A 24,457-nucleotide genomic window follows, 5' to 3' on the forward strand; every position below is an offset into this window, starting at 1 on the left:
ATCTGCAAAAGAAAAAAAATCAAATAGTTGAATTTTTATCACAAAAGGGGTTTTGCAGCTGATGTCTGCTTTTGAAAGGATAAAATGAGAAGATTACAATAAATCAAAAGTAAATATAGTTGCATTGAAATGCATACAGTACTGTGCAAACGTTTAGGCAGGTGTGGAAAAAAATGCAGTAAACAAAGAGTGCTTTCAGAAACATAAATTATTGTTTATTGGCCCCAAATGTATTCTGCAATAGGACAATGATCACAAACATACAGCCAAAGTCACTAAGAACTGTCTTTAGCCTAAAGTAGAACCAGACGTACTTGTAGTGATGGTATGGGCTCCACAGAGCCCTGATCTCAATATCATTGAGTGTTTCTGGGATTGCATGAAGAGACAGAAGGATGTGAGGAAGCCTACATCCACAGAAGATCTGTGGTTAGTTCTCCAAGATGTTTGGAACAACCTACCAGTCGAATTCCTTCAAAAACTGTGTGATCGATGAAAAAACAAAATTAACACTTCCATTAAAACATTCTTTGTTTACAGCATTTTTCTCACCTGTCTTAAAGTTTTCCACATTACTGTATATATATTTTTACCTGCATAAGTAGGTTGTTTAAAACAAAACATAATCTCAAGAAATATGACCCCTCATCTTTCAGATTTTTTGAGATTAGTTTATATATATATATATGTATTAGGGGTACAACGATACTCGTATCGATATTGAACTGTTCGATACAGTGCTTTCGGTTCGGTACGCATATGTATCGAACAATACAAAATTTTTAATTTATTTTATCAACTTTCCTTCTGACGATGCTGTCTGTATTGAGCGCTCAGTGGATCTGCGCTCGACAGTGCAGCCTAGGCAGAGTAGTCGAACGCGGATTCACTGAGCGCAGGGCAAGCTAGCGAGACAGAAGTTAAGCTCTCCTTGCAACATGGCAAATTGAACCTCCCCCACCCTCATTCAGATCTGGCGTTTGGAACTATTTTGGTTTTCATGTGACGTATGACCCTGAAGGTAAGCGCGTCATGGACTAAAGTAAAACAGTATGTTGGATGTGCCACTCAATGCTCAATTACATGGGTGGGAGGTAGTGTGTTAGCGCAGTTAGCTCGTTAACCTGTTGGCCGTCCAGCCCCATCCACGGGGCGATCCGCGGTAGCTCGTTAACGGAGATTTGCCGTGTTGTGGCGTTAACGTCATTTCAACGAGATTTACGCTGACAGCACTAGTGGGAACACAACGAATATGACTGCACATTTACTCTGACATCATCCTAGTGCAAAGACAAGTGGAAGCAGACAAAAACAACAAGCACGCATGCTACAAACTTTACCCGAGTCATTTAGACAGCCGTTAGCACATGATTCTCCTTATGGGGACCTGATATGTTTAATATGCTGCTGAGAATATAGCCCCGAAGAAGCAGATAGTATAGCTTTTATTTTGGAAAGAGCCATTTCTCTGTAATAAACTCTCTTTTCCAAAGATGAGTGATTCCTCAATCAGATACAGGGCTCGCAAAATCGCCTGCCCAACGTCCCGGGGCTAGCGATTTTTCCAGTCGGGCTACCAAAATCTATCTCTGCCCTGCCCGTCGGCCTATCATAGGAAGGAAAAATATATGTCAATGCTTTTGCATTCTTTCGGAAATGTAGCTGGGTAATTATGTCATTGGCATCGGTGAGCCACTGTCAATATGTGACATATTGAAATCGCGTTTGAATTTGCGCTTGTTTTTTGCTTTCACTTTGCAATCGCGCTAACTGTGTATAGAGAGCGACAGCACTGATTGGTGAGTGATGATAATTTGCGCACCAATTCCTCTGACATCGTCTTATCAATCATTAGCTTACTATGCAAACATGACAAGTGAAATCTCCCGGAGCAAGCTGGGCCAGCAGGGAAATTAATAATTAATAATATAATCTACAGCATTGATATTACATTCAGATGTTTAAACAGTGTGTGTCTTTCAGAAAGACTAAGTTGCAGGCTGACAGGAAATTGCAGGTTTGCAGAGTGTGCCTTTTGCAGTGAAACTAAAAGCAGAGTGTAAGTGCAGGTTATTCTGAGGAGCTGTTTGGATGATACTATTTGAGTAACCAGGTTGTTCATTATTATCTTTTATACTTTTCTATTCTTTTATTAAGCTTTTAGTAGAGGTTCTTGATTAGGACATTTATTCAATATATTACATATATAGGTTTGGTAAACTGCTGACACATTTGACAGTGGCTTCTGTTTGACTGCGAGCATTAGTAGGTGAGAGGTGACATAGAGTGCCAAGTGAGGTCGTGACATATCATGTTTGCTTGTAATTGTGGGCGTGCAGAAGTGCTAGCGCACTGCAAAACATGGTCTGCGGTTTTGGAGAAGCGGTAGTCAAAAGGTTGACAGGAAACATCTGCCATGAAGACAGAGATAATGTTCTTTTTTAAAACTTGTTAAAAGTCATTGTGGTTTTGATTTGATGTATGTATGAAATGTATCTGACGTTGAAGGGGCGTCATTAAATTCAAGCCCTGATGGTATAAAATATCTGCTTATGCTTTGATTAGTCGGAGATCAGCGCTGTCTGCGAACACCGCTGGTCCCCCCACGCGTGTATTTCATTAAAATCAATTGTTTGACCAAGCTCTTCTGGACCACCCATACGGAAAAGAAATAGTAAAAACTTATATGTGATTACTCATGAAAGTGGCCACTTTCATGAGTAAATCATATAAGGCTTACATGATTTACTCATGAAAGTGGCCACTTTCATGAGTAAATCATATAAGCCTTATATGATTTACTCATGAAAGTGGCCACTTTCTCATTACTTTCATACATTGTTTTAGTAAGTATCCAAAACATACAAGTTTCATTATATAATTTTTCAAGGGATCTTATATCTGTTTTCACTCTTATATGCTTTTCATACAAGTTTCACACAAGACAGATACAAACTTTATAAGATTTATATATATCTTTTCCATATGGGCATGGTTGTTTGTACTCTTTAGGAGTATATATATATAAACATGTAGGTACTTTAAACCACAATGTGGTGCAAATGTCTTTTTCTCAGACTTTACAGATCTTTTACAGAGACAGTGACATCATTACCATTTTTTGGTACTGACCATTACAAAAATAAGTTTTCATATGTAAAATCTCGTAATGCTCCCTTCTATAATGTTGTCTTTCTAAAACATTATGTTTTAAACATTTTAGTTGTCATCAGTTATTTGAGAGGATTCTGATTGAAATAAGTATTAAAACAAACCTTATTCTCAATGATTTCTGAGCTTCTTTCATCTGTCTGCGCTCTGTGGATCGTACTAGACTCATACTGCAGCCTCACTTCACTTTTGTCAGTCTCACTTTATTCAAATTTATTGTATTTACATAACTAAACATCAAGCACGTGATAACAAAATGCACTAAGCTCAGATTTTATTTTTGTGTATGTGTTCACCTTTTTGAGAGCAGTATGATCAAATTTCTAAATTTAACACCACATTTTTTAGTGTCCCTATAAATGCATATGGAGTTTATTTATTTGTTCATTTGGATGCACAGTGAAAGTAATCAAATCGTGTACAGCCAAAGCTGTATATTCAAATCAAACAAAGTCCCTAACACTGGGCTCTCTGGGTGTATCTCTGTGCGTGGCTGTGTTAAACTCAAGAATCCAAATTGATTGTGCTTTACATTTATACCACAATAATCAATTTCTTTCTAATCGGTGGAGTAAATGCAATGGCAGTTGTCTGAAAGAACACATAATTCTCAAAAGAAAGAAAAAATTTTCATTTTATAAACTGATATGAAGAATAGCAATGACATCATTTTTTTCAGATCCGCAACCCTGGCCAACCATCAAGGCTCAATATTAGGGTTTGGCTTGGAGTAGAGTTTGGATAATGTTATTTTCAATAAAAACACATTAAAAAACTTAAATAATCTACATTTTTGATAGCGGTTCTTATTTTAAAAAGGTTCCACCAACCTTCACAGGCAATTTCTTGTTGAACTTCCTCTGCGGACTCTTGTGGATATTTACTTCAAGTAAACTGCACTGGCTCTATAATGTGGTCCCATTTTATCCCTGTCGCTGTCTCTCTACATGTTTTATTTGCATAAAGACAAATGTTTATGTACTGACATAGAGATTAGTAATTGATTATATAACAAGTATAACTTAACATGGAGGCTTTCACAAACACTTATGACCACTGCACATCAAACAGACCACAAAATAATTGTGATGAAGTGTTCATAATATACATAATACGTTCTTTTATTTGCTTCTGTATACTCTATCAGCGTAGCACTAAAAGCACTTACACAGATTTATTTCTTAGTACACTGGATCAGAACATTTCATGTTTTATCAGTGCTGCATTTGAATAATTAACCTCCTAGGACCTGGCGTCCACATATGTGGACATCACATTTTGGGTTGTTTAGACCAAAATACTCAATTTTGCTCTACAAGGGCCTGATATCCACTTATAAGGACATTATACTGCTACTGTTCTATCAAAATATTAGACGAATATCCTCATATGTGGCTCTCATTTTTCTCAGAAACAAAAATCAGGTTTAAAAAATCTGGTAATTCTTTGTTTTTTACATTCATTGGGTCCCAATATGCCCAAATATCAAAGAGAAATTAAAAATGCATGCCATGGAAGAGTTTGGGTCTTAGGGGTAATAATTACTAATTACTATTACTATTACTAATAATAGTGTAAAATGCCCTTAGCTTTGATTTATCTAAAGGTTTTTGACATACTACTTAACAATACATCAAGTCACCTATAGTTCATCATTCTATTGAAATTATGTACATACAAGTTTTGTTTTGTTTTTTATTCAAATCATTTATTACCTGTGTGGCCTCAGAAAATTTGTGTGTGCCATTAGGCATTTATTGGAAAAGCCTTATTTTTCACAGTAAGTAAGACATAACACCTGCTAAATGTCAAATCAAGGATTGTAATGTTTGTTTCAGATCTTACAGAACTGCGAAAACAGAAAAACTGTTCTTTCATTGCAGAACAATTTGAGTTACTTATTGCTGCTGAGGAGTTAGAGCAGTTTTTCAACAATTCTTCAAGGCCATAGTTTAGGACAGTCTCTCCCAACCTTTAGGAGCCACAGCACATATTTTACATTATTGCCGAGTGATTAGAAAAATCACATGGCACACCACCAAACAAAACTGTCACAAAAAGCATATTGATAATTTTCCCCTGCGTACCAGGTATAGCAGAATTGGCCCAGTTTGTCCACAGTATACCTTTTTCGCTTTCTTCCTAGCACTACTCGTGCTAGGGCCTTCATCTGGGTCGGAATTTTCTCCAGGACCCAGGTTAGATTGACTACTTTTTCTTTTCTAATATTTATCTATTGCTATGTAGCTGCATCGCCTCACAGCATCACTATTATGTAATTTCTTCTCCATCATCTTCTGTTTTACTGCCAGTTAGCAACCCATTTAATTAGAGGTACTCCACTGGGTAAGGATCTGTTTATTTCGCCTATGCTGTCTATGACTTCATTAAAATTAGTCTCTACTACCCTGCAATTTGAAGTTGCATATCCAGTGGTTTTTGTGTACTTTTTTTTTTACTACAATAGCAACAGGAGTATCATCCCACATTGCAAAATTGGTATGGCCCCGATCTGGCCCACACAATGTGCTTACACATGGCCCGCATACCGCAAAGAATGACGGCCCTTTGGTGGCCCAGAGCTGGTTTGCCAGAGGTGGCCCACACACGTGCCAGCACCAGACACACTGCTGGCCCTGTGCTGGTCCAGATGTCAGCCTAATGTATATCTTAATCAAGCCATGTAATAACAACATGTGCCGGAACATAATAGTGAAAAAGTAACATGACGAAACTTTGGACTGATTCTTATATAGCACTTCTCTACTCTCCTGGATTACTCAAAGTGCTCTATACAACATGCCACATTCACCATATCACACACTTTCCCTAGACTGAGTGCTTTTTAACTACATTCACACACATTCATACTCTTGACATGCAGATCAGTAGGTGACGTGCTCTACCTCCTGAGCTGCAGCAACCCACTGGCACAGATGAGTAAACCCTCACTAGGATTTGGATGAAGTGTACACTCACAAACCTGTCAAATCTGCATTTGAAACGTGTGCTACCATAGCAGTATAATATTGCAACATGGCATTTGGGTCTTCTAACTAAAATAGGAAAATAGGAACATAACTAGTGCCATCATTGCCAGACCTGGCCCACGTCTGGTTGACTGACACCAGTCAGTCAGAAGTATCAGCTTGATGCCAGATCCAGGCCAGACCTGTTTTCTATGGGCCTGGGCCACATAACCCAAACCACAATCGAGCCAGATATGGCATGCCATCACATAGACAGTGCCATTTATGCCAGGCCTGGTCCATATCTGGATGACAGTTGTCTTATCATGCCAGAAGTCAACCAGCAGTGCCGGCTTGATACCAAATCTGGGCCAGACCTGCTTGCTATGTGGGATGTTGATGTGTGTAACAGGCACCCAAACGCACACTCCAAAGGCACCAAGTTACATTCAAAACAACTTTATTTCAGTACCAATAAAAATTAATATACAAAATAAAATATAACCCAGACAAGGCAGAAACCAGGAACTCATGAACTAGACTGACATGACAGAACATGGAACACACAGCACACATGACAAGAGAGAAACAACCTAGAGGGAGAACATGCCGAGGAGCAGACAGAGACTCAGACAATATATAGACACAAAGGATAAAAAGGAAGTAGCACACACTTAGAGCTTGACTGAGACACGTGAACATGACTGTTAGAATTCATTTTATGGTAAGAACCAATCAGCTAAGTAAAGAGAAATGACAGTCCATCACTACTTGTGGGCGATCGTGGCTCAAGAGTTGGGAGTTCGCCTTGTAATCGGAAGGTTGCCGGTTCGAGCCCCGGCTTGGACAGTCTTGGTCGTTGTGTCCTTGGGCAAGACACTTCACCCGTTGCCTACTGGTGGTGGTCAGAGGGCCCGGTGGCGCCAGTGTCCGGCAGCCTCGCCTCTGTCAGTGCGCCCCAGGGTGGCTGTGGCTACAATGTAGCTTACCATCACCAGTGTGTGTAAATGTGTGTGTGAATGGGTGGATGACAGGTTGTGTAAAGCGCTTTGGGGTCCTTAGGGACTAGAAAAGCGCTATACAAATACAGGCCATTTACCATTTTACTTTAAGAACTGAAGGTCCGTCAGTCTGGAAAACTGCTAAAACTTTGAACGTGTCCCTAATTGGTGTCGCAAAAACCATCAGAGAGTCAAAAATGACCCCACGGGTTGTTTTTCTTCAAAATCTTTAAAATGCAAAGTTGTAATATATTCTTATTCCAGGTTTTCCTCATAAAATATGTTTGTAACATGAGTACATTTGCATTTTTATTTCTTTTTTCATTAATTAAAAAAAAAAATGCAGTTTTTGTATCAATTCCCCACTCTTCCACAAGTGGGGTCAAAAATGAATTCATTTTTACACAGTAACATACATGATTTATAGACAGGGCTGCACATAAGTGGTCCGCAGGTGCACATTCACTGTCAAAATAAATGTATTCCGGGAAATTCCGAGAATGCGTGCTTCTTTTTGTTGTGGAGGAACACCAAAGTAATTGCTTACGGAGCTTGCTTCTTCAACATCTTTAGAGTTTTGAACAAATGTCTGTCCTCCTCCAGAATATTTAATGTACGCAAACCTGCCTTCCAACTTCTTATCTGGTATGTGTCTTTTATTTTGACCATTTATGTGCAGCCCTGTTGATAGTTTCCTGTGCATTTCAAACATTGTCTTTCTGATGTTTTTCTAAAGTAACATGGCTGCAATGAGGCCAGCTAGGATCCCTGTGGCCCTACAAATGATCCAGGACGGATGTGATGAAGAGCCCATCGGAGGCATTGACTCAGAATCGGACATCTCAGATATGGAGGACCCAGACTATTGTCCCCCCCACTGGACAAGGCCAGTCAGACACAGAGGAGTCCTCTGATGAGTCCTCTGAAGAGGAAATGGATATTGAGTCTAACAGAATGAGCCCCTCTTACTGCTCTAGCTACAATATTCTGAATTAGTCGGCCAGGGCTTGCACCTGGGTTTAGTACTTTCTCCCCAATAGATGTATGGAAGATGTTCATGTCTGATAATATAATAGAAGAGGTGCTGACATGCACAAACATGGAGGCACAAAAGTAGCCACAGACAGGGGAAAAGAGTGGAAAAATGTAATCAAACGTAAGCTCATGGCCTTTATTTGATTGACCATTCTTGCAGGAAGTGAAAAAATAAATAAAAATGCAAAGGGTCTCATGTCACAAACATGTTTTATGAGGAATAACTCAAATATGAAAATATTACAACTCTTCGTTTTAAAGATTTTGAAAAATAACAACCAAGCTTATAACAAAAAGCATTGATTTTGTTTGGGGTCATTTTTTACCCCACTCGTGGAAGAGTGTAGGTATTGGTAGGTTGTGCATCTGAGGGTTAAGGCATCACTCTCAATGTATACATTAATTGATCAGTTTTAACTAAAATGAAAAATGGAAAAAATGCATTTTAATGCATTCTTTAATAAACAGGAAGAAACTGTCACAATTACATAATTTTCTACAATAGGACCATCATTATTTTTACATAAATAAAGACTGCAAAGAAAGATAAAACTGCAAATAAGAAAGCAATTTATGAGTGTAGGTAGGACTGATGTTGATGTTACTTTTTTATGTGCGTATTATGTTCTATGTGGACTAGTCAGTCTTGTTCCTGCCCTCATCTTGTGGGCCTAGACAGATCAAACAAAGTAAATCGAAAAGCCACCAACTCATGTCTGCAAAGAAAAGCAATCACAAACAACCATTGATTATATTTTTGGTTCCTACCCCTTTTTCTTTTCTTTCAGGTTTCTGATTGGATGAACCTTTTTTCTTTTCTTTTTTTTACATACACAGATATTGCTCCACCTGTACTGTATTTGCTTTGTCCACTAGGATGAACAGTGGAATAAATGCAAACTATGCACATGTTTGTTTTGTTTGCCTCCAAATCAAAAGGTCATTAACTGTGTGGTTTGTCCGTGTTTCTATGTGTGCGTGTGTGATTAATGACACCTGTGACCTGCACTACAAATCAGGATTTCATCTTATGAAGTTAACTCAAGGATTAACTCAAGGTTTTATGTACAACCAAGGTGGTTCACTTCTTACTGGGGTACATGCACCAATTGCTGTGGAGTAGATTATGTTTGTGGTTACAGACAACGTTGGAAATCTCTGCCTACTGACCAATCAGCTCTCCAGAAAACTTTTTTTTTTTCTGTCAAGACAGTTTTCAATATCACACAATGTCTTTATTTTTTTTCTAATGATCAATGGGAAACGTAAATTCCTGGTAGCATTTTATATTACAGCTTAGTAATATAGGCAGAGACAAGAACATAATATTGCGGTAATTTCTAGGTTATTACTCATCAATTAAAATGTATTAACTAGTTAATATTCAAGTAATTTTAAGGTAGCAACAATGGTTAGATTTGAGTAATTAGACTGAAAAGTATGTAACTGGATAACATGAGCCCAAAAACGAGTTGGGAATAATTTGGAAATAAAGACATCCGCATGAGACAAAACCAATTAACAATATGATATCCTCATAACAATAACAAGGTAATGTTTGTGAGTTTGATCCATCCATCCTCCATCCATCTTCATCCGCTTTATCCGGGGCCGGGTCGCGGGGGCAGCAGCCTAACCTGTGAGTTTGAATTTTCATATTTTTATAAAGATTTTAAATTGTAATGATCTCATAATAATAAGGTAATATTGGCATATGTTTTAACTAGTGCTGTCAGCGCTCATCTCGTTAAAAATATTTTTTAATGACGCATTAACACGGCAAATCTCCGTTAGCAAGTTAATGCGGATCACCCCGTGCATAGGGCTGCATGGCGCCAGAAATATGGAAACTCAAAATAAAGAATATTACACATGAATGCATTAGATTTGAATGGATGTTTAGAGGATTATCTTTCAAAGCATATTTATCTGGATGACCATAGATAATATGGTAAAAACATTTTAGATAGAAAGTGGGCATGGAACACATACTTAAAATGTCCAGTATACAAAAATAAAATGTCATCCATTCTTTCGGGTTGTTAGGGGCTGCAACGCCTCTGTCCTGCACAACCTTCGTCACTGATTAACCTCCAACTGTCGAGATTATACTCATTCAATCTCTCCGATCCTTTTAATACTCAGCTGAAAAAAAAAAACACTTGACTCCAAAACACTTGTGATGCTACTTTATTTAAACCATGCGCATCAGAGATCATGCAATGTAAAAAGCAGATCTAAAGGGGGGCCTCATGAGTTTCACAACATGCTATAAAACCCCGGGAATTCTCTCATATGTTAACCAAAGCAACTCAGAGCCACAGTGCTATATGTGTGTGCAGTGCTGATATATGTGTGTGTAAGCACGTGCAAAGTGGATGTTGGGCGCGTGATCAGTAGTGAGAAAAAACATTCATCAAACTAACATCTTACTAAAACATTGCATGCGCATGACTTACGTCTGCTTTTACTCTGTTCTGTGCATACCTATACACCCCCAGCTGTAGTTTCATGTTTTGTTATATTCTACAGGGCCTCAACTCTCAAGGTCTTTTCTATCTTCTATCTTCATCTCACAGTTCTTTTTAAATACAAATCGTTGAGGGTTATCAGATTAAAATTGCCCTAATGAAAATGAAGGGACTCAAATACAGTACTCAGAAACTTACAACAGTTTATTGAACTTTAATACCGAGAAAAGATCACCAAATGATTGACTACAGGCAGGAATAACGGTTTTACTAAAGGTCTTCAGGAACCTGTGAGCTCTTTTGAATTCTAAGTGAGGGTCAGATATTTATCTCGACAATTAGAAAATGAAGTTTCTCACTTGCTTACAAGAACTATTGAGATATCTACCTAATCTTCAGATATGCTCAGAACTAATACAGAAGTAATGACTTGTAAATTTTAATCATAAATGAAACAATAACAATAAAGATGTACTGCAGGTCAGCAGGTGGTTTGTACACAAAACAAACAGTGCCAGATATCAGAGTGACTTTAAAGAACTGAAGAGGAAGAAGTTTACAAGGAATCATTTAGAAGAGTTTCAAACATCAACTGATTGAATCCATGAATCTGAAAACGTGTTTCTGAGTGAAAGAGACAGACATGTACAGACTGAACTATCTGTTCAACAGTCAGAGTGTTTCTCTAACAGGAGGACACTCTTTACACCAACTCAGCACAGGGACACTGAGGAATCAGGATAACAGACTGCAAATCCAGGATAAAGAGTTTGAGTGAAAGTGGTGTTGAGGGTGTGGAGGTGGATCAGAGTGTCAGAGGAGACTCTGTAGAAGGACAGAGTGCCAGCAGGACAGTCCACATACACTGCTGCTCTGTTAGAGACAGAGGAGGAGGAGGAGGAGGAGATGGATCCTTTCATGTTATTCTGCCTGACAAATTGTGGACCATCACCAGAGCAGTTCAGACTCCAGGACACATGATTGTATCCAAACACACAGTCATAACTGTCTCCTTTCCTTCTGATTTCTCTGTAACTCACTGTTATATCAACCCTTCCTTTCCACTCGATCTCCCAGTAACAGCGACCAGTCAGACCATTTCTACACAGCAGCTGAGGCCAAACATCAAATCTGTCTGGATGATCAGGATATGACTGAACCTCCTTCACATGTGTCACCTTCCTGTTGTTGTCAGACAGTTTAAGATCTGTGTGTACTGTGTTTGTGTCGATTGAGAGTTGACAGGAATCTGATGGAGAGAACAAACACAATCCAGCTGCAGTTATTGATCCATCATGTGTTCATTGATTGACACTTTGATGATGGTTGAATGTGTGCTGCTTTGTTTAATGAATCACATTAAAAACACACTTACACTTCCTCAAACCTGGTCTCAACCATCGGACTCCAGCAGGCTCCACCCTGAAAGGAAGAGGGGGATAAGACCAGCACAGTCTCTTTCAGCATGCAAACAAGGACGTAACATGGCTCTCATACACGGACTGTTAGACACTGATAAAGGAACAGTCCAACATTTTCACAAATACATTTCAATCCATACGTGGATCAAACTGCTGATGATTTGGACTGATCCTGGATCTGTCAGTACCACTGACACTAAATTTAATGAAATGTGACTCATTGGGTGAATGCCGTAGGCATCCAATCTATTGAGTTCCTGTTTCTTTTTAAACTTTATTCTTCTAACTTATTAGTGTGGATGCTGATTAAGCATGAGCTTGGCTCATCTCATTTATTGTGGACTTGATGAAGTAACTTTTTTTAAAAGAGAAAGATTTGAGCAAAAATTGGGAAATAATTGTAACTTAAAGTTGAAATTAAACAGGTTTATTGTCAAATTTAGCAAAGTTATATAACGAAAAGAGAAGGAGCTGGTAAGTCCTTTCCATACAAATGGGTGGCGGCAACCCCGGCGTGTGTGTGTGTCTTTGTATCTTTGTGCTCATTGTGTTTATTGCTCTATACCCTGGGTTTATCTTGCAGTTCTGTGTTCTCATGCTGTTTACATTACTCTGTTTCAAGAACTCTAGGGGATTTGTTTGGGTGGTTGGATTTTAATTGGATCTAAAAAGCTGAATATATAAATCACTGGCTAGATAACGTTCATTATATTGATCTTAAAATTGCAAGTTATTCAATTAAATTTTTTTGTATAGCACTTTTCACAGGATAAAAACGCCAAAGTGCTTCACAGCAATATAAAACAGAAATGCATAAAATACATCAAAAATCAAACATACAGCACAAATCTAATTAAAAGCCAATCTAAATAAATGAGACTAAAGCTGCTTTTTAAAAGAATAAATACAATCAAGGTAACGTAATGATGGAGGGAGAGCATTCCACAACCTGGGGTTCAAGGTTCAAGGTTCTTTATTTGTCACATGCATAGTTATACAAGTATAACACAGAGTGAAATGTAGCCTGACACGCTCCTCGACATGTGCAAAAATTTGGGGGGGGGTGTAGAGGAAGAACATTATATATATATATACATACATATAGTATATACACTGGGTGAATGTGCAGTAGTAGCAGCAAGCAGGTGAATTCTGTACATTAATATGAATAGACATCTGACTATTTTACAGGATAGACAATATAAACATATTTAAAATTAAAGGAATTGAAATGTACATTGTGCCTTGGTTTAGAGTGTCTGGAAGAGAGTCCTGTCTCAGGGGGCCTGGGGGCCACCGCTCTAAAAGATTTATCACCTCTGGTCTTATAACATGTTAGTGGGACTACCAACAGCCTTTGATTAGATGATCTCATGCTGTGAGAGGGAGCGTGGGGCTCTAAAAGATCAGAAATGTAGGCAAGGGCATCACAATTCAAAGCTTTAAAAGTCAGTACCAAGATTTTAAAATGAATTCTAAAATGTACCTGAAGCCTGTGTAATGAATGTAACGCTGGTGTAATGTGCTCTCTTTTTTGTGTCTTAGTTAAAAGCCTTGCAGCAGCATTCTGGGCTAACTGGAGACGGTCAAGATTCCTTTTGCTCAAACAAAGAAAAAGACTGTTACAATAATCTATGCAGGATCAAACAAAAGCATGAATAACCATTTCTAACTCAGATTTAGACACCAAAGTTTGTGGTTTGGAGATGTTTCTTAGCTGAAAAAGGCAATTCCTAATTAACTGGTGAGTGTGTTGTTCTAGGGACATGGCAGAATCAAATATCACACCAAGGTACCTGAGGCTCAGGTGTACAGATGAGCCAAGAGAACCAAGATGCTGTTTGATTAGAGATATCTGGCTGTCGGGGGCAATAATTAATGTTTCTGACTTCTCAGAGTTCAACTGTAAGTAGTTGTCACCAACCCACTGTTCAATGGAAGCTAAAGATTTAATTAAAGAGGACAGTTTATTGACTTCCATCGGCTTAAAAGAGCAATAGAGCTGAATATCATCAGCATAGAAGTGATAAGACACCTCAGGGAACTGCCTAATTGTAAGTCCTTGAGGTAACATGTAGAGGAGAAAAAGGATAGGACCCAGAACTGAACCCTGCGGTATCCCACATATCAGATCCTTAGAATGTGACATAAACTGATTTGCAAAAACACTAAAAGATCTGTTGGAGAGGTACGACTGAAACCACTTCAAAGCCAGACTACGTCCCGGAGCCTGTTAATCAGGATGGTATGGTCAATGGTGTCAAAGGCAGATGCCAAGTCCAACAAAACCATGACTGTGAATGCTCCAGAGTCAGATGACATCATAATATCACTAGAGACTTTAAGTAATGTGGTTTCTCTTGAGTGACCTTTTGTCATAAATTTCATGTTTTTCTAAAAAAGTGGTAAATTGATCTGTAACTACTTTTTCCAGAATTTTCGACAATAATGGAAGCTTAGAGATAGGCCTATAATTCTTAAGCTGAGTTGGATCCAAACTGCTCTTTTTTAATATGGGCTCAACAACAGCATGCTTACAGAACCTAGAGACGACACCTGTTAAAAGAGACGCATTGCATATCTCTACAATAGATGGGCCAATGGCAGAGAGAGCATTTTTAAACAGCCCAGCAGGTAGAATGTCATTTTAACCACTTTTACGTGGTCTTGGTTTTGTCTTGGTCTCGACGGACTTTTGTCTTGGTCTTGTCTTGGTCTTGACAGACTTTGGTCTCGGTCTTGGTCTCGGTCTTGCTCTGTCAGATCGACATAGTGTTCGGGGGGGATTTGGAGTCAACCATCGGCGGAGCGGGGGAATGGCTTAAGACCGGGTCATTTTTTTCAGAAGCGATTGAGCACAGCACTTATGCATGTGAGCGAGGGGAGAGAAGCTGCTGCCTGCAAGTTTGCTGCAGACAGAGGAGAGCTTAAGTTTGACCAGGAACCAAAGCAAATCATTCGTACTGTACAAATAATGTAAATATGATGGTGTATCACAAAAGATTGATATCAAACTGATCACTTGACCCATATTACGTTACTTGCTCTTCGAGTGAATCAACAAATGGCGAAATGAAAAGCCAAACAACAACAATGCTGTTTTTTAGAGAGTCTTAGCTTACATGTGTGTTTATTTCATATTTTCAGTTGTTACCCTCCACGGCTAAACAAAGCACTCTAAATCGGCTTCAGTTATGTACTAATGAACACAACAATGGACATAAGGAACTTCTTTCAAAGAAAAATCTCAGGTAGATGTTATTTTATATATGATGCTTTGTATGTTGTTCAGTATATTTCTATGCAAAACAAGAGGAATTTCAATACACAGCAGTATATTCACAGTTGAAACCGGATGTTTACATACACTTTAGGGAGAAAACATAAAAACATTTTTTCACTGTTAAATATGAATTTAGAGTAAACTTGTTTTGTTTTAGATAAATAAATATTGAAATATCTTTTCAATTAGTTAAATGTCAGAATAAAGCGAGAGAGAGCTGTCTATTTTGTATCACTTTCACCAAATTTAGGAGTACATGTATACTAAGTTTATTGTTAATTAATGAGAAAACTCCAGACCATTCCATTCTGAGCTTAAGAAGGTTCTGATTGGTTGGTAGAGTCCATGTGAGTAAATTGGTGGCACACCTGTGGATGCATATAAGGCACCCCCAAAACACAGAGCCTGTTTCTTTGACATGGGAAAATCAAGAGATATCAACCAAAACACCAGGGGCTCGCACACAAGAATTTCACTCCCATGTGCTGTGCCAGTGTGCCTGCACATGTGATGTGACAATAAAAAGTGATTTGATTTGATTTGAAAAGAACTTTGGACCTCCATAAGTGTGGCTCAATTTTGAATACAATTTGGTGCCATTTCAATTAAGAAATACAGATGATTTATGTCTGTTTTTACGATTTTACTCTTAAATTTAACAAATGTGTTTTTTATATTTATCAAACTAAAAAAATAAACATTTAGTCTGATTTGATGTTCCAATTAAAAAAGTGTTTGTGTTTTTAGCTGAAGAGTATGTAAATATCTGGTTACAACTGTATATTTGATGATGTTGGTGTTTGGTTTGATTGTCAGCACAGAGAGAGAGAGAGGAACAGAGAGGGAGATGGAGAGGAGAATGAGGACAGAACAGAGATGGAACAAGAGCCAGGTGAGACACACATGTTAGTCAAATGGTTGTTTCCCAAAACTCAGAACATGTATCTAGTACCTAGTGTTTCTTTTTAGATACCATTTGTTACTTTTCAAATTCTAGATTTATTAAGTTATGCAGGCTTGTTTGCACAACAAGGGTAAATAATTATATAAACTTTCCTGAATCTAAATAGTGTACTTTGGTAGAATTAAAAAATGAGTTTAGTGCAGGTCTATGATGATTTTTAGTGCAACTATCATGTAGTTTTGATTCTGGTTCTGTTTTGGTTAAGTCCTAAGTAGTCCTGATTTTGAACTGTTGTAGTCCTGTTTTAATTCTGGATCAGTTCTGGGTCTTGTTGAATTGGGCTTTAGTCCCTGTGTCTTAATACAGCCCCGACTTTGTTCTGCCTTGCTGCTTAATTAAAAAACTAGTTTAAGGTATCCTGCATATGTGATATATATAAACAGAGAGGGTGATGAACACGACAGTCAAGTGGAGCGTGCGTCTGTCCTCTCAGTAAGTGAGTGAGACAGTAGACAGCGGTGAGGAGGGCTGTGCGAAAGCAAAAACACATAAATATGCCTGACACTCGTAAATGAAGCAGCATCTGGCTGCAGTTTAAAGACTTTTTTGTCTTGGTCTTGGTCTCATCTCGACTTGGTCTCGGTCGTGGTCTCGTCTCGACTTGGTCTTGGTCTCGGTTTAGGTGGTCTTGACTACAAGTCTAGTCATTGGGTTAAACACTGACAGTAAATGACGGGGAGGTGGCCCAGAGGCACAAACAGATGGTATTGAAGAACCAATGCTCATACGGACATTATAAACAATAGAATTTATGGAGTCAAACAGTACCTTGGAATTTCTCTGCTTGATGAGATTAACTGAGAAAAATATCGTGATTTGGCTGTTTTTATAGTTTCATGTACAGAAACCCAAGGTTCCCTAAGGTGGAGCCTGTGAACTTCGAGTTTAGTTGATTTCCAAAGGCATTCTACTTTTCTACAGAGTCTTTTGACCTTCCTTACGTCATCATTTATCCATGGATGAGCTCTTTTTGAGGCAGCAATGACAGATCTCATAGGTGCCACTGAATTTAAAATCTCCAAGCAGTGATTGTTAAAACACTGTGTAGCAACATCAGCATCAGTGCAGCCACTGATCACATGAGGGTCCAACAAATTAGAAAACTTCAAAGCAACGTCCTGATTTATGAACCGCTTATGGAACATGAGATTAGAGGTTGGTGTGTACAGAGGGAAGCTAAGATTAAAAGTAACAGAGGAATGGTCACTCATTTGTATGTCCTTAATCCAGACATTAGTTATGTCTAAGCCAAGAGAAAACACAAGGTCCAAGGTGTGGCCTTTAACAGGGTGGGTCCAGAGACATGCTGAATAAAATTAAAAGAGTCTGTAATGGATAGAAAGTCACAGGCCATGCTACAGCCAAGATCATCCACATGCAGTTTGAAATCCCCAATCATTAAGATCTTCTCCAGTTTAATAATGGAAGATAAAAAGTCTGTAAAATCTTGAATAAAAACACCAGCAGGGCCTGGAGGGCAGTAAATTAAAACACAATAAAATATATCTGATAAGAAGTTGTGACTCAAAGGAAGGGAAAATCTCAGAGTCCATAACCCTGCAAGAAAAATTATCTTGGTGAACGGTGACCAGACCACCACCACGACGGTCCAAACGCGGAGTCCCGATGAAGCGACAGCCGACCAGGCAGAGCTCATTAAGGTGGATACATTCATTCTCCGGCTGCCAAGATTCCATGAGAAACATGAAGTCCAGACTATTACTGCTAAAAAAAAGTCATTCAGTACAAATGATTTATTGGCTGTAGAGCGAGCGTTTAGGAGAGCGATCTGAAGCAGAGGTGACAGTCTGACGTCATCAACAGCTGACTGATGGGGAATTGACAGCAGACACCTGGAATGAGGACGTAGTCTCCCGGTACCCCTAGCTGTGGAACTGTGGTCTTGTAGAATACCAGGCTAAGGTGAAAAAAATTCCGCATTTCCAGAATTGACGCCGATCGAGGTAATCGTTCTGTTCGCCCGTGGCGAAAACCCGGGTAGGTGATAACCGATCGGCATTATCAGCGTCCTGGAGGGGAACCAGTACCAGATACCGGAGATGTTCTCTACCATGGAGCGGAAGAAATCCTCTCTGTCGGGTCCATTTCCTTTTAGCCCGGACACCAGACCTACCAACCCTTCTAGACGATCTCCTTACCATTTGTTCTTGCTCCTGGGATTCTGCTTGGAGCGAAGAACAGGTACAGGTAGTCGGGAGAGGGAGGAGGGCAGACAAATGGAGGAGGGAAAGCCTTGTGGTAGCTCTACCAGCTGTCAAAAGTTTTTTCCATACATAGTTTGATACTCAACAATATATGTGAACTGTAGATCCGAGTAGCAAATAAACCTTCATAATATACAACAGATGAGATGACAAGATAAAAAACAATATACTGAAGCAGTTGACAAACACACTCAGCAGCAACAGCAGCCAAGCTGAACACAAGCGCCATGTTCATCAACCAAATCCTTGCAGTTATCATTATTGTCAGTCAAGAATACAGTGGGGCAAAAAAGTATTTAGTCAGCCACCGATTGTGCAAGTTCCCCCACCTAAAATGATGACAGAGGTCAGTAATTTGCACCAGAGGTACACTTCAACTGTGAGAGACAGAATGTGAAAAAAAAAATCCATGAATCCACATGGTAGGATTTGTAAAGAATTTATTCGTAAATCAGGGTGGAAAATAAGTATTTGGTCAATAACAAAAATACAACTCAATACTTGGTAACATAACCTTTGTTGGCAATAACAGAGGTCAAACGTTTACTATAGGTCTTTACCAGGTTTGCACACACAGTAGCTGGTATTTTGGCCCATTCCTCCATGCAGATCTTCTCGAGAGCAGTGATGTTTTGGGGCTGTCGCCGAGCAACACGGACTTTCAACTCCCGCCACAGATTTTCTATGGGGTTGAGGTCTGGAGACTGGCTAGGCCACTCCAGGACTTTCAAATGCTTCTTACGGAGCCACTCCTTTGTTGCCTGGGCGGTGTGTTTTGGATCATTGTCATGTTGGAAGACCCAGCCGCGTTTCATCTTCAAAGTTCTCACTGATGGAAGGAGGTTTTGGCTCAAAATCTCACGATACATGGCCCCATTCATTCTGTCCTTAACACGGATCAGTCGTCCTGTCCCCTTGGCAGAAAAACAGCCCCATAGCATGATGTTTCCACCCCCATGCTTCACAGTAGGTATGGTGTTCTTGGGATGCAACTCAGTATTTTTCTTCCTCCAAACACGACGAGTTGAGTTTATACCAAGAAGTTCTACTTTGGTTTCATCTGACCACATGACATTCTCCCAATCCTCTGCTGTATCATCCATGTGCTCTCTGGCAAACTTCAGACGGGCCTGGACATGCACTGGCTTCAGCAGCGGAACACGTCTGGCACTGCGGGATTTGATTCCCTGCCGTTGTAGTGTGTTACTGATGGTGACCTTTGTTACTTTGGTCCCAGCTCTCTGCAGGTCATTCACCAGGTCCCCCCGTGTGGTTCTGGGATCTTTGCTCACCGTTCTCATGATCATTTTGACCCCACGGGATGAGATCTTGCGTGGAGCCCCAGATCGAGGGAGATTATCAGTGGTCTTGTATGTCTTCCATTTTCTGATGATTGCTCCCACAGTTGATTTTTTCACACCAAGCTGCTTGCCTATTGTAGATTCACTCTTCCCAGTCTGGTGCAGGTCTACAATACTTTTCCTGGTGTCCTTCGAAAGCTCTTTGGTCTTGGCCATGGCGGAGTTTGGAGTCTGACTGTTTGAGGCTGTGGACAGGTGTCTCTTATACAGATGATGAGTTCAAACAGGTGCCATTTATACAGGTAACGAGTGGGGGACAGAAAAGCTTCTTACAGAAGACGTTACAGGTCTGTGAGAGCCAGAGATTTTCCTTGTTTGAGGTGACCAAATACTTATTTTCCACCCTAATTTACGAATAAATTCTTTACAAATCCTACCATGTGAATTCATGGATTTTTTTTTCACATTCTGTCTCTCACAGTTGAAGTGTACCTCTGGTGCAAATTACTGACCTCTGTCATCATTTTAAGTGGGGGAACTTGCACAATCGGTGGCTGACTAAATACTTTTTTGCCCCACTGTAAATATTTATTTCATATCTCATAAATATTTAAAGTAGAGTAGAGATGGTGTTCTAAGCAATAGAAAACTATTCCTGTGTTTGACTGTTCATGTCATGTTTGCATGAAATAAACGGGAGTTTAAGTGTTAAGGACACAGGGAATTTTCCCAGCTCTTCCTCCTCTATCAGACATTCTCACCATACCTGAGAGTGTCCAGTCTCCAGTGTGGATCCTTCAGTCCAGCCGATAGCAGCTTCATTCCTGAGTCGCCTGGATGATTGTAGCTCAGGTCCAGCTCTCTCAGATGGGAGCGGTTGGAGCTCAGAGCTGAGACCAGAGAACTACAGCCTTCCTCTGTGATTAGACAGCCTGACAGACTGAAGACAAACAAAAAATAATATGTAAGCTGAAGCACTGTTTTTTTTTTCTATCCACTGAGTTTATGTGAATAGTGAAGCCTTCTACTACTTGAAATTTGATTTTGAACCAAGTACCACCCACATATCTGTACCGGTGGTTGAGTGATTTTCTTTTCTGACAGTCTACACTGCCTCGGTTATATACAAGAGAAAAGTCAAATCAAATCAAAAGATAACATGGTTTTGTCTGAACCCAGTGTTTTTGACCTATGTTGGTGAATTCAGAGTTATCAAATTGATAGGGTCTATCCCCCAAAAAAAACAGTGGCAAGGTCCTTTGAGAAAGTCAATCATAGCAAGATAGCAACAAGAGTGAAAGGGAAGGTTCACAAGATGGCAGTGAAATCTGTTTTAATGTATGATTTACAGACAGGGTAGCTGAAGAGGATAATGAGGTGGAAGATTTATTTTCTGCTGTATTGATCACTTTAGTAATAGTGATATCACTTTCTTACTTACTTATATGCATGCAGGATAGCACCACAGATGCTCCTTATGCTCTATCACACATACTTTAAGCAAATAGTGGGGCTTCTTCTGAAAAAGACATGTCAACCAGGCCTAACTAAAACATGACTGTAATTGAATTACTTAATCCATTTTCTAAACTGATTATCAATTCAGGTTGAAAGCAGGGCTGGAGTGCTCCCCCAGGTTTTAGTGGGTAAGAGACAGGATACAATTTATATAATAATACATAATAAGAATAACGCAATTCTTGAAAAAAACCTCCATACCTAAAAATAGAAACAAAACTTTAAGGATTTTGTCAACTGAATTACTGCTGAAGTAATGATCTCGCAGAGGACAAAAATGACTGCTTAAAAATAAATGATTGAGCAATGAAAGGAAATGGCCATGCACAATCAATACAATATACAGGAAAATCTCGAGATTGAACAGTGCAAAGTTATTTTAAAAAAATGAGACAAAGAAAAAGAACAAACACATTTACATGTGTTTATTTAACCAATTTCACTGTCTGTTCAATAATGAAATTTCAAGACATTCAATTAAGACATCCAATGATCACATCAAATATCAAAGTCTGAATTCTGACCTTAGAGTTTCTAGTACACAGCATGGATTCTTGAGTCCATCAGACAAAAGTTTCACTCCTGAATCATACAGGTCATTGTTACTCAGGTCCACCTGTCTGAGACTAAAAGACTGGGAACTGAGAACTGAGGACAGAGCTTCACAGCTTCTCTCTGAGAGGTTACTGCCATTTAGACTGCAAGTAAAATAAGCAAAAACAATAATATCAGCAATCATATGAAGTAACCCTAACCCTAACACAAAAATGGCTCTTCTCACATTTGCCAAAAAAAGCTTGATGATTTCCAAGACTTTGTTGCCAAAATTTCTCCACAAGTATGTGAAAGACCAATTCCAAGTTATAGCAAGCACTTCACCACAGATGACTGACAAACTGAAGGTAATTCAGATCAATATATTTCTTTACAATTTATATATGCAAATCACAACAACAGTTGCCTCAAGGTGCTCAAGGTAATCTGTCATGTGTAGGCTGAGAAGGAAATTGTTATCAGAGAAGCACCTGAGTGAGATTTTTCTTTTCTTAGGAAACCATAACATAACAAATATGAATCAGTTCATTAGCAGCTGCGGAGCCTAGGTATAAGATATGGACTGGTAGTACTGGCGAGGTGATTTCTGCTGCTAAAAACCTATTCCAAGTATCATATATCTCACTCTGAGGACTGATAAGGATTTAATTTAATGGTCAAATGGCATACATTTTCATTAATTCAGATTTTTACAGTAAAAGGATGAGGACATATTTACTCACACAGCTGTGTTTGAGGCTTTGACCACTGGCAACAGCATCAGAAGAGCCTCCTCTGAAGCAGAGTATTTCTTCAGGTCAAACACTTCCAGATCTTTTTCTGATGACAGTAATATGAAGACCAGAGCTGACCACTGAGCAGGAGACAGTTTATCTGTGGAGAAACTTCCTGATCTCAGGGACTGTTGGATCTCCTCCACTAGAGAATGATCATTCAGTTCATTGAGACAGTGTAACAGATTGATGCTTTTTTCTGCAGACAGATTCTCACTGAGCTTCTTCTTGATATACTGGACTGTTCCCTGATTGGTCTGTGAGCTACTTCCCATCTGTGTCAGCAGGCCTTGTAGGAGAGTCTGATTGGTCTGAAGTGAAAGACCCAGGAGGAAGCGTAGGAACAAGTCCAGGTGTCCATTTGGACTCTGTAAGGCTTTGTTCACAGCACTTTGATAAGTATTTTGCTTTGCAGATTCTATTGTTTCAGCTTTCAGAGAGGTTGTTGGTTCTTCCAGTAAATTGAGTCCAGCGTTGATGATGGTCAGATGGACATGAAGAGCAGCCAGAAACTCCTGAACACTCAGATGGATGAAGCAGAACACCTTATCCTGGTACAGTCCTCTCTCCTCTTTAAAGATCTGTGTGAACACTCCTGAGTACACTGAGGCTGCTGTGATATCGATGCCACACTCTGTCAGGTCTGATTCATAGAAGATCAGGTTTCCTTTCTGCAGCTGATCAAAAGCCAGTTTTCCCAGAGACTCAATCATCTTCCTGCTCTCTGGACTCCAGTGTGGATCTGTCTCAGCTCCTTCATCATACTTGACTTTCTTCACTTTGGCCTGAACCACCAGGAAGTGGATGTACATCTCAGTCAGGGTCTTGGGCAGCTGTCCTCCCTCTCTGGTTTTCAGCACATCCTCCAGAACTGTAGCAGTGATCCAGCAGAAGACTGGGATGTGGCACATGATGTGGAGGCTTTGTGATGTCTTGATGTGGGAGATGATCCTGCTGGCCTGCTCCTTATCTCTGAATCTCTTCCTGAAGTACTCTTCCTTCTGTGGGTCAGTGAACCCTCTGACCTCTGTCACCATGTCAACACAGTTAGAAGGGATCTGATTGGCTGCTGCAGGTCGTGTGGTTATCCAGAGGCGAGCAGAGGGAAGCAGTTTCCCCCTGATGAGGTTTATCAGCAGCACATCCACTGAGGTGGACTTTCTAGGGTCAGTTAGGTTTGTAGTTTTGTGGAAGTCCAGAGGAAGTCGACACTCATCCAGACCATCAAAGATGAACACAACCTGGAAGTCTTCAAAGCTGCAGATTCCTGCTTCTTTGGTTTCAGTAAAGAAGTGATGAACAAGTCCCACCAAGCTGAACTTCTCCTCTTTCAGCACATTCAGCTCTCTGAAAGTGAATGGAAATATGAACTGGATGTCCTGGTTGGCTTTGTCTTCAGCCCAGTCCAGGGTGTATTTCTGTGTTAAGACTGTTTTCCCAATGCCAGCCACTCCCTTTGTCAGCACTGTTCTGATTGGTTCATATCTTCCAGGTGAGGCTTTAAAGATGTCTTCTTGTCTGATTGTTGTTTCTGGTCTGTCTGGTTTCCTCGATGCTGTTTCAATCTGTCTGACCTCATGTTCATCATTGACCTCTGCAGTCCCTCCCTCTGTGATGTAGAGCTCTGTGTAGATCTGATTCAGAAGGGTTGGGTTTCCTGCTTTAGCGATCCCCTCAAACACACACTGGAACTTCTTCTTCAGTGTAGATTTAAATTCATGCTGATGCCACTGCAAGTTCCTAGTGCAAGTTCCTGAGTGATACACACAC

The 24,457-nt window shown here is 39.7% G+C and overlaps 1 protein-coding gene across 1 annotated transcript in view; it reads right to left on the bottom strand.

The window, feature by feature from the left end:
- Positions 1 to 10,877: 10,877 nt before the first annotated feature.
- The window catches only part of LOC147335043 (protein NLRC3-like), a 39,136-nt gene continuing 25,556 nt past the window's right edge, over positions 10,878 to 24,457 (bottom strand). The window contains exons 6-10 of the mRNA XM_086286851.1: positions 22,637 to 24,440; positions 21,884 to 22,057; positions 20,608 to 20,781; positions 12,023 to 12,069; positions 10,878 to 11,896 (exon numbers count right to left, since the gene is read on the bottom strand). Of these exons, the coding sequence (XP_086142977.1) occupies positions 11,361 to 11,896; positions 12,023 to 12,069; positions 20,608 to 20,781; positions 21,884 to 22,057; positions 22,637 to 24,440 (2,735 nt within the window). The 3' untranslated portion in view covers positions 10,878 to 11,360. The remainder of the gene's footprint in view (positions 11,897 to 12,022; positions 12,070 to 20,607; positions 20,782 to 21,883; positions 22,058 to 22,636; positions 24,441 to 24,457) is intronic.

Source organism: Aulonocara sp. 'chitande type north' Nkhata Bay, linkage group LG3 (assembly GCF_057382095.1).
Source record: "Aulonocara sp. 'chitande type north' Nkhata Bay isolate Kocher_YH1m ecotype deep benthic linkage group LG3, A_spYH_male_GT1.1, whole genome shotgun sequence".
Lineage (NCBI taxonomy): Eukaryota > Metazoa > Chordata > Actinopteri > Cichliformes > Cichlidae > Aulonocara > Aulonocara sp. 'chitande type north' Nkhata Bay.